We start from the raw sequence: 13,427 nt of genomic DNA, 5'->3' as shown, positions 1-13,427 counted from the left end.
ACTACCCACAGCAGGGGGGGGGAAAGCACACTGACTACTTCTTCGTGCTCTTTTAGCGCTAAGCCCCGCCCCCCGCGGCCGCGATAAGCCCCGCCCCCCAGGAAAGCGTGGGAAGATCTCCAGCCATCGGCTGATTCTGGTGAGGTGCTTGCTTCACTTGTAGCCCTGCTGAGCATTGCTTCCCCTCCTGGCATACTCCTATCAGGAACATGCAGAATTCAAAAGGCACTAAGAGGGCTAAGGCTCACATAGTCTATTATTCAGCCTGCACTGCCTGCCACGTTGAGCTACCACGTAAACACACCTCTTCTCTCTGTGAGTCCTGTACCCCTATAGCCCTCCAAGACCCCCTGCCACCACCGCCGCAACCGTCAGCCCAGAGCCTAGGGCTCCCAGCCCACCGGAATGGGCACAGTTTCTGTCCCAATCCATGGAAAAACTGTCACAGAACCTGGTGCTGGCTATGCAATGTCGTCCTCCACACCCTTCTGGGTCCCTGGATGGAACGCAGCCTGAGGATACCCCTATGGAGGATCCTTCTGAGGTAATCCGGGCACATGCTTCACCGGTTGCAGGGATCAGGAAAAGAGCACACGGCCGAGTGTCTCCAGCGGGCTCTCCCTCGGGAGCACACAGGGCAGGCTCTCCCACACGCTCCACGGCTTCTGAAGAGGTGAAGGAGGGAGAATGCTGTTTGTACCAGGAGGATTCCTTGGTTTCAGCCTCCCCAGATGATCAAACTGCAATAGACTCCCTTATAGCAGCAATCAACCAAACTCTGGATGTGGAGGATCCCCCATCCACTACCACTGACCATGCGGTCTCCTTTAAGAGGGCAAGGAAACCCCAAAAGGTTTTCGCTGATCACCCTGAGTTTCAGGATATACTCACAAAGCAAAGGGAGAAGCCTGACGGGTGCTTCGGTAACCGAAAACTCATGGAGTCCCGGTACCCTTTTGCCTCACCTGCCCTTAAGGGCTGGGCCGATCCGCCCTCGGTCGACCCCTCGGTCTCCCGCCTTCCCACAAAGACGCTCCTGTCTTTACCCGATGGTTCCTCCATCAAGGACCCGACAGACAGACAGGTGAAGCACCTCGCCCGCTCTGCTTTTGAGGCCGTGTTCCTCCCTCTCGCCCTCCTTTGCCTCTGTGTGGGTCGCAAAGGCGATCTCGGTCTGGGCAGAATCCCTTAACACTTCGCTTGAGGAATCCCAGTTCACTCATACCTTCACAGATGTAACAGCTCAAATTGCCGCTGCGGCGGAGTACTTCATGCAGGCCTCCATGGACGCTGCTACCTGCGCAGCGTTTGCCGCCTCAAATACCATAGCCATCCGTAGAGCTCTCTGGCTCCGACAATGGTGAGCGGACTCTGCCTCCAAGAAGTCTCTCACGGGCCTCCCCTTTTTTCCAGACCGATTGTTTGGCGAACGTCTGGACAAGCTCATTTCTGACGCCACGGGAGGAAAGAGTACCTCTTTCCCCCAGCTGAAGTCCAGGACGTCCTTCACCAGATGTCCACAGTCCTCGTTCCGCTCTTTTCGGAACTCATTTGGTTGGTCGACACCCCGTGCTGTCCACGCCACCAGCCGCGGACTACGCAGGGACCGACCTTCTCAGCTCTCCCCGAAACCTACTTCGTCATGGCAGCCTAGACCGAAACAGTCCAGGATTATGGAGACTCGTCCACGACGTTTTCCCCCCTCATGACTCCTTCGGCGCCCCGGAAGACACACTCATTGTAGGAGGTCGACTGCGGCTCTTTCAACACATCTGGGCTGCCGCCTCAGACGACAAATGGGTGTGAGACCTTGTGTCTTCCGGTTACCACATAGAATTTCGGACCCGACCCCCGAGTCGGTTCTAACAGCAGGAGTGATAATACCTGTCCCAGACGACGAGAAGTTCGGGGGGTTTTGTTCCAACCTCTTTGTGGTCCACAAAAAGGATGGGTCAGTTCGACCCATCCTGGACCTCAAACACCTAAACAAGCATGTGCACGTACGGAGATTCAGAATGGAGTCCCTAAGGTCCATTATTGCATACATGGTCGAAGGGGAATTCCTCACCTCCATAGACATCAAGGACGCGTACCTGCACATACCCATCGCCCCAGATCACCAAAAGTTCCTCCGCTTTGCAATTCAGGACTCCCACTTTCAATTCGTAGCTTTACCCTTCGGCCTTGCCACCGCACCAAGGGTCTTCACCAAAGTCATGGCGGCCGCCATGAGCGTCCTTCACGCCAGGGGAGTGGTCGCTCTCCCTTACTTGGACGACCTCCTCATCAAGGCCCCCTCCTTCTGCGACTGCTCAACCAGCGTACAGATCACTGTGGACACCCTATCCCGCTTAGGGTGACTAGTGAATCTGGACAAATCATCCCCGGTCCCATCACGATCCATCACCTTCCTGGTCATGTCCCTGGACACCCGTCGGGACTTGATCCTGCTCCCTCAGGACAAGGCGATCGCTCTTCAACGAGCGGTACGCTGCCTTCTACGTCCTCCGTCTCGCTCCATTCGATTCAGCATGAAGGTGCTCGGCAGGATGGTGGCGGCTATGGAAGCAGTACCCTTTGCTCAAGTGCACCTCCGCCCACTGCAGCTGACCCTTCTAGCGGCCTGGGACAAGAGCCCCTTCTCCCTGGACAGACCTCTTCACCTGACGCCTTCAGTCAGGTACGCACTCCGCTGGTGGCTTCGGTCCTCATCCCTATCGAAGGGGAGATCCTTTCTCCCAGTGAACTGGCTGGTCCTGACCACGGACGCCAGCCTCCTAGGCTGGGGAGCAGTGTACCGGCACCACACTGCTCAAGGACGTTGGACGCCCCAGGAGTCTTCCCTACCCATAAACACCCTGGAACTCAGCGCGATCTTCATCGCGCTCAGAGCGTTCTGCCCTCTGCTAGCGGGTCGTCAGATTCGAGTCCAATCGGACAATGCGACAGCTGTAGCCTATATCAATCGGCAGGGGGGCACCCGCAGCAAAGCGGCTTATCTCGAGGCCCACAAGATCCTCAGCTGGGCCGAATTGACGGGGATCAGTGATATCAGCGGTACACATACCGGGGGTAGAGAACTGGGCAGCAGACTTTCTAAGTCGCCAAGGCCTGGCCGCCGGAGAATGGTCTCTCCACCCAGATGTGTTTTTACACATCTGCACTCGCTTGGGCACACCAGACGTGGACCTAATGGCCTCAAGGTTGAATGCAAAGGTACCCGCGTTCATAGCCAGGTCATGCGACTCGCAGTCAATTGGCGCGGATGCTCTAGTCTGCTCCTGGCACCACTTCCGCCTGCCTTACATATTTCCACCTCTACCCCTGCTGCCGCGGGTGATCAGGAAGATCAAGGCAGAGGGAGTCCCGGTGATACTGATAGCACCGGACTGGCCCAGGCACGCCTCGTACGCCGAATTAGTACAAATGCTCACAGATGCACCGTGGCGCCTTCCAGACATCCCAGACTTGCTGACCCAAGGGCCCATTTCCCATCAGAACTCCAGAGCCCTGAAGCTGACGGCATGGCCATTGAGACCTGGGTATTAACAAGAGCGGGATTCTCCCCCGCGATTATTTCCACCATGATCAGCGCCCGAAAGCCTGCTTCATCCCGAATTTACCACCGTACGTGGAAAATCTTCCTTTCATGGTGCAGAGAAACTAACGTCCAGTCTATGCCTCTGGCCATCCCCAGAATTCTCAACTTTCTACAGTCTGGCTTGCAAGCGGGGTTGGCTCTCAGTTCCCTTTAAAGGGCAGGTCTCAGCGCTCTCAATCTTCTACCAATGCCGCCTGGCTCAAAAACCGCAAGTCAAGACCTTCTTCCAGGGCGTTTCCCATCTAGTTCCCCCGTACAAATGGCCGCTGGACCCATGGGACCTCAACCTCGTTCTGGACGGTCTCCAGAGGTCTCCCTTTGAACCCCTCAAGGAATGCTCCCTTGCTCTTCTGTCCTGGAAGGTAACATTCCTGGTGGCAATTACGTCCATCAGACGGGTTTCGGAGCTAGCTTCACTCTCTTGCCGCGAGCCTTTTCTGATCTTTCACCAGGACAAGGTGGTTCTGCGCCCCCTTCCGGATTTCCTTCCAAAGGTTCTTACCCCGTTTCATTTGAACGAGGACATTGTTCTGTCCTCACCTATTGTACCATCACCCATTCCCTGTAGACTGTGAGCCCTCGCGGGCAGGGTCCTCTCTCCTCCTATACCAGTCTGTCTTGTACTGTTAATGATTGTTGTACGTATACCCTCTTTCACTTGTAAAGCGCCATGGAATAAATGGCGCTATAATAATAAATAATAATAATAATAATAATAATAATAATAATTGTTCTGCCTTCCTTTTGTCCACACCCAGTTCATAGGGTGGAAAGGTCTCTGCATTCGTTAGACCTCGTCAGAGCTCTCAGATATTACATATCCAGGACAGCCCCCTTTAGGAAAACGGACTCTTTGTTCGTCATTCCTGAGGGGCCTAAGAAGGGACAGGCAGCTTCAAAGGCGACTCTGGCTCGCTGGATTCGCTCTGCGATCCAGGAAGTCTACCGCTTGCAACTCAAGCCCATTCCTAGTGGGCTGCGGGCTCATTCCACACGAGCAGTTGGCGCTTCGTGGGCCATTCGGCATCAGGCTTCAGTGGAGCACGTGTGTAAGGCTATGTGCGCACTAGAAATGTGAAGTTTCTCAAGAAAATTTCTTGAGAAACTTCTGCCAGTGAAAGATTTCCGGACCTGCGGAAAAAATCCGCACCAAATCCGCATGCGTTTTTGCCGCGGATTTGCCGCGGATTTGCCGCGAATTTGCCGCGAATTTGCCGCGGATTTACCGCGGATTTACCGCAGGTTTGTCCCTGCAATAAATAATAAAGATAATCGATAGACAGATAATGGATAGAGGGAAAGATGGATAGATGAATAGATAGATAGATAGAGGGATAGATAGATGAATAGATAGATAGATAGAGGGATAGATAGATAGATAGATAGATAGATAGATAGATAGATAGAGGGATAGATGGATAGATAGATAGATAGATAGATAGAGGGATAGATAGATAGAGGGATAGATGGATAGATAGATAGATAGATAGATAGAGGGATAGATAGATGAATAGATAGATAGATAGAGGGATAGATAGATAGATGAATAGATAGATAGAGGGATAGATAGATAGATAGAGGGATAGATGGATAGATAGATAGATAGATAGATAGAGGGATAGATAGATAGAGGGATAGATAGATGAATAGATAGATAGATAGAGGGATAGATAGATAGATAGATAGATAGAGGGATAGATGGATAGATAGATAGAGGGATAGATGGATAGATGAATAGATAGATAGATAGAGGGATAGATAGATGAATAGATAGATAGATAGAGGGATAGATAGATAGATAGATAGATAGATAGATAGAGGGATAGATGGATAGATAGATAGATAGATAGATAGATAGAGGGATAGATAGATGAATAGATAGATAGAGGGATAGATAGATGAATAGATAGATAGAGGGATAGATAGAGGGATAGATAGATAGATAGATAGAGGGATAGATGGATAGATAGATAAATAGATAGATAGATAGAGGGATAGATAGATAGATAGAGGGATAGATAGATAGAGGGATAGATAGATAGAGGGATAGATAGATAGAGGGATAGATAGATAGAGGGATAGATAGATAGATAGAGGGATAGATAGAGGGATAGATAGATAGAGGGATAGATAGATAGATAGATAGATAGAGGGATAGATGGATAGATAGAGGGATAGATAGATAGATAGATAGATAGATAGATAGAGGGATAGATAGATAGAGGGATAGATAGATAGATAGATAGATAGAGGGATAGATAGAGGGATAGATAGATAGATAGAGGGATAGATAGATAGATAGATAGATAGATAGAGGGATAGATGGATAGATAGAGGGATAGATAGAGGGATAGATAGATAGATAGATAGATAGATACAGGGATAGATAGATAGAGGGATAGATAGATAGATAGATAGATAGATAGATACAGGGATAGATAGATAGAGGGATAGATAGATAGATAGATAGAGGGATAGATAGATGGATAGATAGATAGATAGATAGATAGATAGATAGATAGATAGAGGGATAGATAGATAGATAGATGAGAAAAACCTATATAATGTTCCACCTCCCTGCATTTTCTAAGCTGGCACCCTTTAGTGACTTTCATGTGGCACTTAGGCTGCTTTCACACCTCCGCTTTCTGGAATGCGGCACAATCCGGCACTTTGCATGAAAATCGCAACCGTTTTTTTTTGCTGCCGGTTGCGATTTTCCTGCATAGACTTTAATTAGTGCCGCATTGTGCCGCATGGCCTTGCGTTCCGTCCGTTTTTTGCCGCATGCGGCAGATGTAGCCGATGCGGCGGCCGGATGGAACGTTGCCTGGCACGTTTTTTCGTGCGGCAAAAAAAACCGCATCGCGCCGCATTCGGCCGATGCGGCACATTTTTCAATACATGCCTATGGCAGCCGGATGCGGCGCAATGCGGCAATAACCGCATCCGGCCGCCGCATGCGGTTTTTGCCACTGCGCATGCTCAGTAGCATGCCACAAGCGGCAAAAACCGGACTGGCCGCAAAGGAAAAACCTATGCAAAGGATGCGGTGTTTTCACCGCATCCGTTGCATAGCTTGCACAGCCGGATTGAGCCGCAGAGCTCAAGCCGGATGTGTGAAAGTAGCCTAAAGGGTGCTTAGCCTTGTATTTAGCCATAAAATAAATAAATAATTAAAAAAAAATGACGTGAGGTCCCCCCATTTTTTGTAGCCAGCTAGGGTAAAGCAGACGGCTGCAGCCTGCAGACCACCGCTGGCAGCTTCACCTTGGCTGATAATCCAAAACAGTGGGCACCCCACGCTGTTATTTTAAATTATATAAATAATTTAAAACAAAAAACGTGGGGTCCCCCCCATATTGGATCACCAGCCAAGGTAAAGCGGACAGCTGGGGTCTGATATTCTCAGACTAGGGAGGTCCACTGTTATTGGACACTCCCCAGCCTAAAAATAGCAGGCCGCAGCCGCCCCAGAAGTGGCGCATCCATTAGACGTGCCAATCCTGGCGCTTTGCCCCAGCTCATCCCGCGCCCTGGTGCGTTGGCAAACGGGGTAATATATGGGGTTGATGCCAGATGTGTAATGTCACCTGGCATCAAGCCCTGGGGTTGGTGAGGTCAGGCGTCTATCAGATACCCGACATCACCAACCCAGTCAGTAATAATTAAAAAATAGACAACAAAAAAAGTTTTATTTGAAAAAACACTCCCCAAAACATTCCCTCTTTAACCAATTTATTGAAAAGAGCACAATCAATTCCACGTCCGGCGTAATCCAATAAGGGGGGGGGGGGGGGGCACGGCGATCCATACCATAGTCGCTGTCCCAGTCAATGAAGAACAGAATGTTCCCCATTGGCTGGGAGAGCAATGCAGTGACCTGAGCTAACATCAATAGGTCAGCTCAGGTCACTGCAGTGGATGACGAGCGCTGCCATCAGGAGCATAGATGAGATCATTACCTTCTGTGATCATCTCCTGTACTGCTGACGTCAGCGCTGTCACTGACTTATCGCGAGAGCCCGTGACGTCACCGCTAGTGACAGTCTCGGGCCGCTCGCGAGACGGGCATAGACAGCAGTGACAGCGCTGACGTCAGGAGGCAGGAGATCGTCACAGCAGGTAATGATCTCACCTCCTGACAGCAGCGATCGTCATCCCCGCGGCTCCCAGCACTGCAGGATGTCAGTGTCTGCCTGCGCTGCCGCGTGACAGGCTGCTGACACTGCGGGCAGACACTGACACCCTGCAGTGCAGGCAGCCGCGAGGCCGGAGCAGGACACAGACTGCACGGGCACCTGGAGGTCGCACGGAAGTGCTTCTGTGCGGCGTCCAGGGAGTGCGACGTGTGTTTCCTCTGCTCCTCTTCCTGGCATAATGACATCGCTTCCTGCAAAACCGCAGGCAGCGATGGGCATTACCGCAGGTAAATCGCGGCTATTCCGGGGGTATACCGCACATCATTGCTACCTGCGGAATACCCCCGGAATACCCCCGGTACCTGCGGAAATTAATGGACATGCACATTTTCTCAAGAAAGTTTCTCGAGAAAATTTTCTCAAGAAATTTTCTTGAGAAAAATCCGCACAGTGCGCACAGCTATTTTTTTTTTCTCATTGAATTTCATGGGAAATGTCTGCACAAAGATTGCAGACATTTCTCAAGAAATTTCCGGGGCAAATCCGCGGGTAAATCCGCGGGAAAAACGGTCTAGTGCGCACATAGCCTAAGGCTGCGACCAGGTCTAGTCTACATACGTTTTCAAAGCATTACAGAGTCCATACCCAGGTTTCAACTGAGTCAAATCTGGGTAGGAAAATTCTGCAAACGGCAGTAGAGCACCTCTCTCAGTAGGCGCTCCAGGCTGTCTGGGACTGGTTCCTAGTCTTTGGGTTGTGTTGTCTTCTTTTATGTTTCCCACCCATGGACTGCTTTAGGACGTCCCATGGTCCTGTGTCCCCCAATGAGGCGTCAGAGAAAAACGGATTTTTGTGTACTCACCGTAAAATCGTTTTCTCTTAGCCACCATTGGGGGACACAGCACCCACCCTGTTGCCCTGTTGGGCCTTGGTTCTCTCAGTACCTTATTTGGTTTTGACTCTTCTTTTCTCATGTTCCTCTGTTGAGAAGTTTTTACTGTTTTTTTCTCCTACTGCTTGTGTACTAAAACTGAGACTGCCTGGCCCGGCCAGGGGGTGTATACTGCAGAGGAGCTATGCTTTTGCATCTACTTAGTGTCCTCCTATGGATAGGTAGCATAACACCCATCGTCCTGTGTCCCCCAATGATGGCTAAGAGAAAACGATTTTATGGTGAGTACACAAAAATCCGTTTTTTAGGCCTTTATTCCCATTAAACAGTCGGCAGGTTCGGATGATTTTAGTGTAAGGGATCGTAACACCCCTTCTTCATTGGTCTCTTTGTAGATGTAATTATTTCTCTTTAGTAATACATTTTATAATCTTTCTCAACCATTTTGTTTTCCTTTCTAGTTTGTGAAAACGATCCTGTCTCAGGGACACATGACGCCTCTTCCGCTTTTCGTCAGCCCCGTGTACTGGGCGTATGACTATACTTTGCGATTATATCCTCTGCCTGATGTAATAGTCATCGCAGATAAATATGATCCTTTCTCCATCTCTAATACGGAATGTCTCACCATCAATCCTGTAAGAAAACCTCTTGATCACCAATGCATATTCATGTGGCTGCAGTTTTCTTTCCTGTATTTACAAAACAGCAGAATCCATAAATAAGCAGCTCCAGTAATATGTGCAGACAATGGAGGAGCCGCTCCCCATCAGCCGGCTATTTCACACATTGTTTTTGCAGGGTAGAGACATTGTTTGGGTTCAGTAAGGCTACTTTCACACATCCGGTTTTTGCTCTGCGGCACAATATGGCGCTCTGCAGAAAAACCGCAACCGTTTTTTTTTGCCGTTGGTTGCGGTTTTTTTTTGCATAGACTTACATTAGTGCCATATTGTGCAGCATGGGCTTGCGTTCGGTCCGGTTTTTGCCGCATGCGGCAGATTTAGCCGATGCCGCGGCCGGATGGAACGTTGCCTGCAACGTTTTTTGCTCCGGCAAAAAAACCGCATCGCGCCGTATCCGGCCGCTGTGGCGCATTTTTCAATGCATGCCTATGGACGCCGGATGCGGCGCGATGCGGAAAAAACGCATCCGGCCGTCGCATGCGGTTTGTTCCACTGCGCATGCTCAGTAGCGTGCCGCAACCGGAAAAAAACGGACCGGCCGCATGTAAAAACTTATGCAAAGGATGCGGTGTTTTCACCGCATCCGTTGCATAGGTTTCACAGCCGGATTGAGCTGCACGGCTCAAACCGGATGTGTGAAAGTAGCCTAAAGCATACTTCTCACATATCGAGATCGCTGCTGAGTCACGGTTTTTGTGACGCACCAGTGACCTCATTAGCGATCTCTCTGTGTGTGACACTGAGCAGCGATCTGGCCCCTGCTGTGAAATTGCTGATCGTTACACACAGTGCTGGTTCATTTTTTGCTCGTTGCTCTCCCGCTGTGAAGCACACATCGCTGTGTTTGACAGCGAGAGAGCAACAATCTGAATGTGCAGGGAGCCAACGTCTGGAAGCTGCGGACACTGGTAACCAAGGTACACATTGGGTATCCAAGCGAAGCGCTTTGCTTGGTTACCCGATAATTACCTTGGTTACTAGCGCTCTTAGGCTGCCAGTGCTTGCTCCCTGCACACGTAGCCAGAGTACACATCGGGTAACTAAGTGAAGCGCTTTGCTTAGTAACCCGATGTGTACCCTGGCTACGAGTGCAGGGAGACAGCGCTAAGCGGTGTGCGCTAGTAACCAGGGTAAATATCGGGTAACCAAGCAAAGCAGTTTGCTTAGTTACCCGATATTTACCTTGGTTACCAAGCGCAGCATCATTTCCACGAGTCGCTGCGGGCTGGTCACTGGTCACTGATGAGATCTGCCTGATTGACAGCTCACCAGCGACTATGTAGCGACGCACCAGTGATCCTGACCAGGTCATATCGAGGTCAGAATCGCTGGTACGTCGTTTAGTGAGACGGTACCCTAACCTGTGCTACCCACAAACCTATTGAAGTTAAAATCAGGGCAAACAATGGGAGTTTTGCATAGTATGGTGACCTTTCCTTTCACAAACTAATTCAATTAGGTCACCTAATGAAATACGTAAAGGCCCCTTTACACACTGCAACATCGCTAACGATATCGCTGTAACGTCACCGGTTTTGTGACATAATAGCGACCTCCCCAGCAACATTGCAGTGTGTGAAACGCATCAGCGACCTGGCCACTGCTGTGAGGTCGCTGATCACTAATCTTTCAGGAACATTTTTTGGTCCTTTGTTTCCCGCTGCGCAGCATGTATCGGTGTGTTTGACACCGTTACGACATCGTTAGCGACTTAGAACCCCGCCCGTAGGCGTGCTATAGCATTCCCTTTCCCGACCTTTTACCTCCGATTGGTGGTCGTTGTTGCGTTCTGATTGGGCGGCTTTCACTGAAAAGAAGGCAGCGCCGTAGAGAACTCTACAAAGATCCGCTAAGCAACAGAAGCTCAGGAACAAAGGATATACAAGCGTGACTTTTGCCAATCTTTCTTCAGCGCTCTATTGGGAGACCCAGACGATTGGGGTATAGCTACTGCCCTCTGGAGGCCACACAAAGCACTACATTAAAAGTGCAAGGCCCCTCCCCCTCTGGCTATACCCCCCCCGTGGTATCACGGGTTCTCCAGTTTTAGCTTTGTGTGCGAAGGAGGTCAGACATTCCATGCATAGCTCCACAGATTTTAGTCAGCAGTAGCTGCTGACTATTTCGGATGGAAGAAAAGAGGACACATATAGTGTCCCCAGCATGCTCCCTTCTCACCCCTGGATGGTGTTGTAAGGTTGAGGTACCTATTGCTGGTACAGGGCTGGAGCCTGACATGCTGTTTTCCTTCCACATCCCCTGGTAGGGCTCTGTGGAAGTGGGATCCTGCCGGCCTCTCAGCTCTGACGCCGGGCTCCATCCACAGACCCATTAGAACCTGATGGAGACGGAGCAGGAGTACGATCAGGGACAGGCCCTGCATCATACAGGTACTCTGTGTCCCCGGCAGGCACAGACACACTCCGGGCTGGCTGGGTGTTGTAGTGCGCCGGGGACCGCAACGTTGGAGCTAGTGTCCCTACAGATTACTGGGGGATTGTTTGTGTATGGGAACGCAGCGCCGACCCCCTCTGGACCGGGCGGCGCTGCTGTGACTTGTGGTGCGCCGGGGATCCGCCGTCCGCGCTTTTACGGCGGCGGCGGTTATAAATTGAGTCCCCGGCTTTTTGGGCCTAGGACGCCGGCAGCTCCGATTCGTTCCCGCCCCCACCCTGTCATTCAGGGTAGGGGAGAGACGCTGTTCGCTAGCAGCGACGAGGGCTGGAGCCTGATTTACATGCTCCAGCCCTCACACTAGGCACAGAGGGAAGCAGGCTTCCCGCTCTTAGCCAGGAACGCCCAGGGCCCGCCCCCCTTCTCTCTCAGGACGCCGGCAGCCATTACATGCATGTCTGGCTGGAGGAAGGACGCAAGGCTCTGGGAGACCTGGACTAGCGGCTATCTGGCGACCACACACCCGCTTTTTAAGCGGGCGGTAAGCGATTTTTCTGTGCTGGTCCCTCTAGTGCCTCACGGTGTATTGGTGTACTGTGTAGGATATAGAGATATTGTATTTCTTGCACTGTAAGGTCGCTTCTGGCTGCATCTCCCAGATCACTCTGTGGAAGCAACAACATGCCATCCTCAAAACGCAAGGCTGCCAAGGCTAGGGCTGTGTATACTGCGTGTGCTGCATGTGGGGCTAATCTACCAGCAGGCTCCGATGACCCCCATTGTGTGCAATGCTCCGACCCGGTGCTGCTTCGCCAGCCGGAGTCAGGACGGAGAGTGACCCAGGCTGAGACGCCTGTAAGTCCTGCCCCGGTGACAGGGACAGACTTTGCAGTTTTTGCTGATAATATGTCTGTCTCTATGGCAAAAATACTTGAAACCTTGCAATCTATGCATGGGGCTCAGTCTTTGGGCACGGCGAGGCCTCTGTCCTCAGGTCCCCCTCACTTGGAATTAATCCAGCCCACAGGGGAGTCCCCGGCTTCACAGGCCGAGGATTATGAGTCAGATGATAGCCCCAGCCACCCTAAGCGAGCTCGCTGGGAAAGACCCTCGACGTCATCACACTGCTCAGGGTCTCAGCGCAATCAGTCTCCCTGTGATGTGTCTGATGAGAGTGATCAGGAATCCATTCCTGGAACCCCTCTCAACCTGGATACCCCTGATGGGGATGCCATGGTAAACGACCTTATCTCAGCCATCAATAGGCTGTTGGATATTTCTCCCCCAGCCCCTTCAGCAGAAGAGGCGGCTGCGGAGCAGGAGAAGTTTCGTTTCCTTTATCCCAAGCGTAAATTGAGTGCTTTGTTGGATCACGCTGACTTCAGAGAATCAATCCAGAAGCACGACGCTCACCCAGAAAGGCGTTTCTCTAAACGATCTAAAGATACGCGTTTCCCTTTCCCCCCTGAGGTGGTCAAGCGCTGGACACAGTGTCCAAAGGTAGACCCCCCGATTTCCAAACTCGCAGCTAGGTCCATAGTTGCAGTGGAGGATGGCGCTTCACTTAAAGATGCCAATGACAGACAGATGGACCTTTGGTTAAAATCTGTCTATGAAGCTATCGGCGCGTCGTTTGCTCCGGCATTCGCAGCCGTATGGGCACTCCAGGCTATTTCAGCTGGCTTAGCAAAAGTGGATGCTATCATACATCC

At 51.1% G+C, this 13,427-nt stretch overlaps 1 protein-coding gene across 1 annotated transcript in view; it reads left to right on the top strand.

The window, feature by feature from the left end:
- LOC142258188 (DNA polymerase epsilon subunit 2-like) overlaps positions 1–13,427 on the top strand; it is a 107,695-nt gene that overhangs the window by 75,252 nt on the left and 19,016 nt on the right. Inside the window, exon 17 of the mRNA XM_075330694.1 lies at positions 9,097–9,273. Coding sequence (XP_075186809.1) covers positions 9,097–9,273 — 177 coding nt within the window. The remainder of the gene's footprint in view (positions 1–9,096; positions 9,274–13,427) is intronic.

This window comes from Anomaloglossus baeobatrachus, chromosome 12, assembly GCF_048569485.1.
Source record: "Anomaloglossus baeobatrachus isolate aAnoBae1 chromosome 12, aAnoBae1.hap1, whole genome shotgun sequence".
In the NCBI taxonomy this organism is placed as follows: Eukaryota; Metazoa; Chordata; class Amphibia; order Anura; family Aromobatidae; genus Anomaloglossus; species Anomaloglossus baeobatrachus.
The sequence above is the reverse complement of the archived record's forward strand: the minus strand, read 5'-3'. Positions and strand labels throughout refer to the sequence as shown.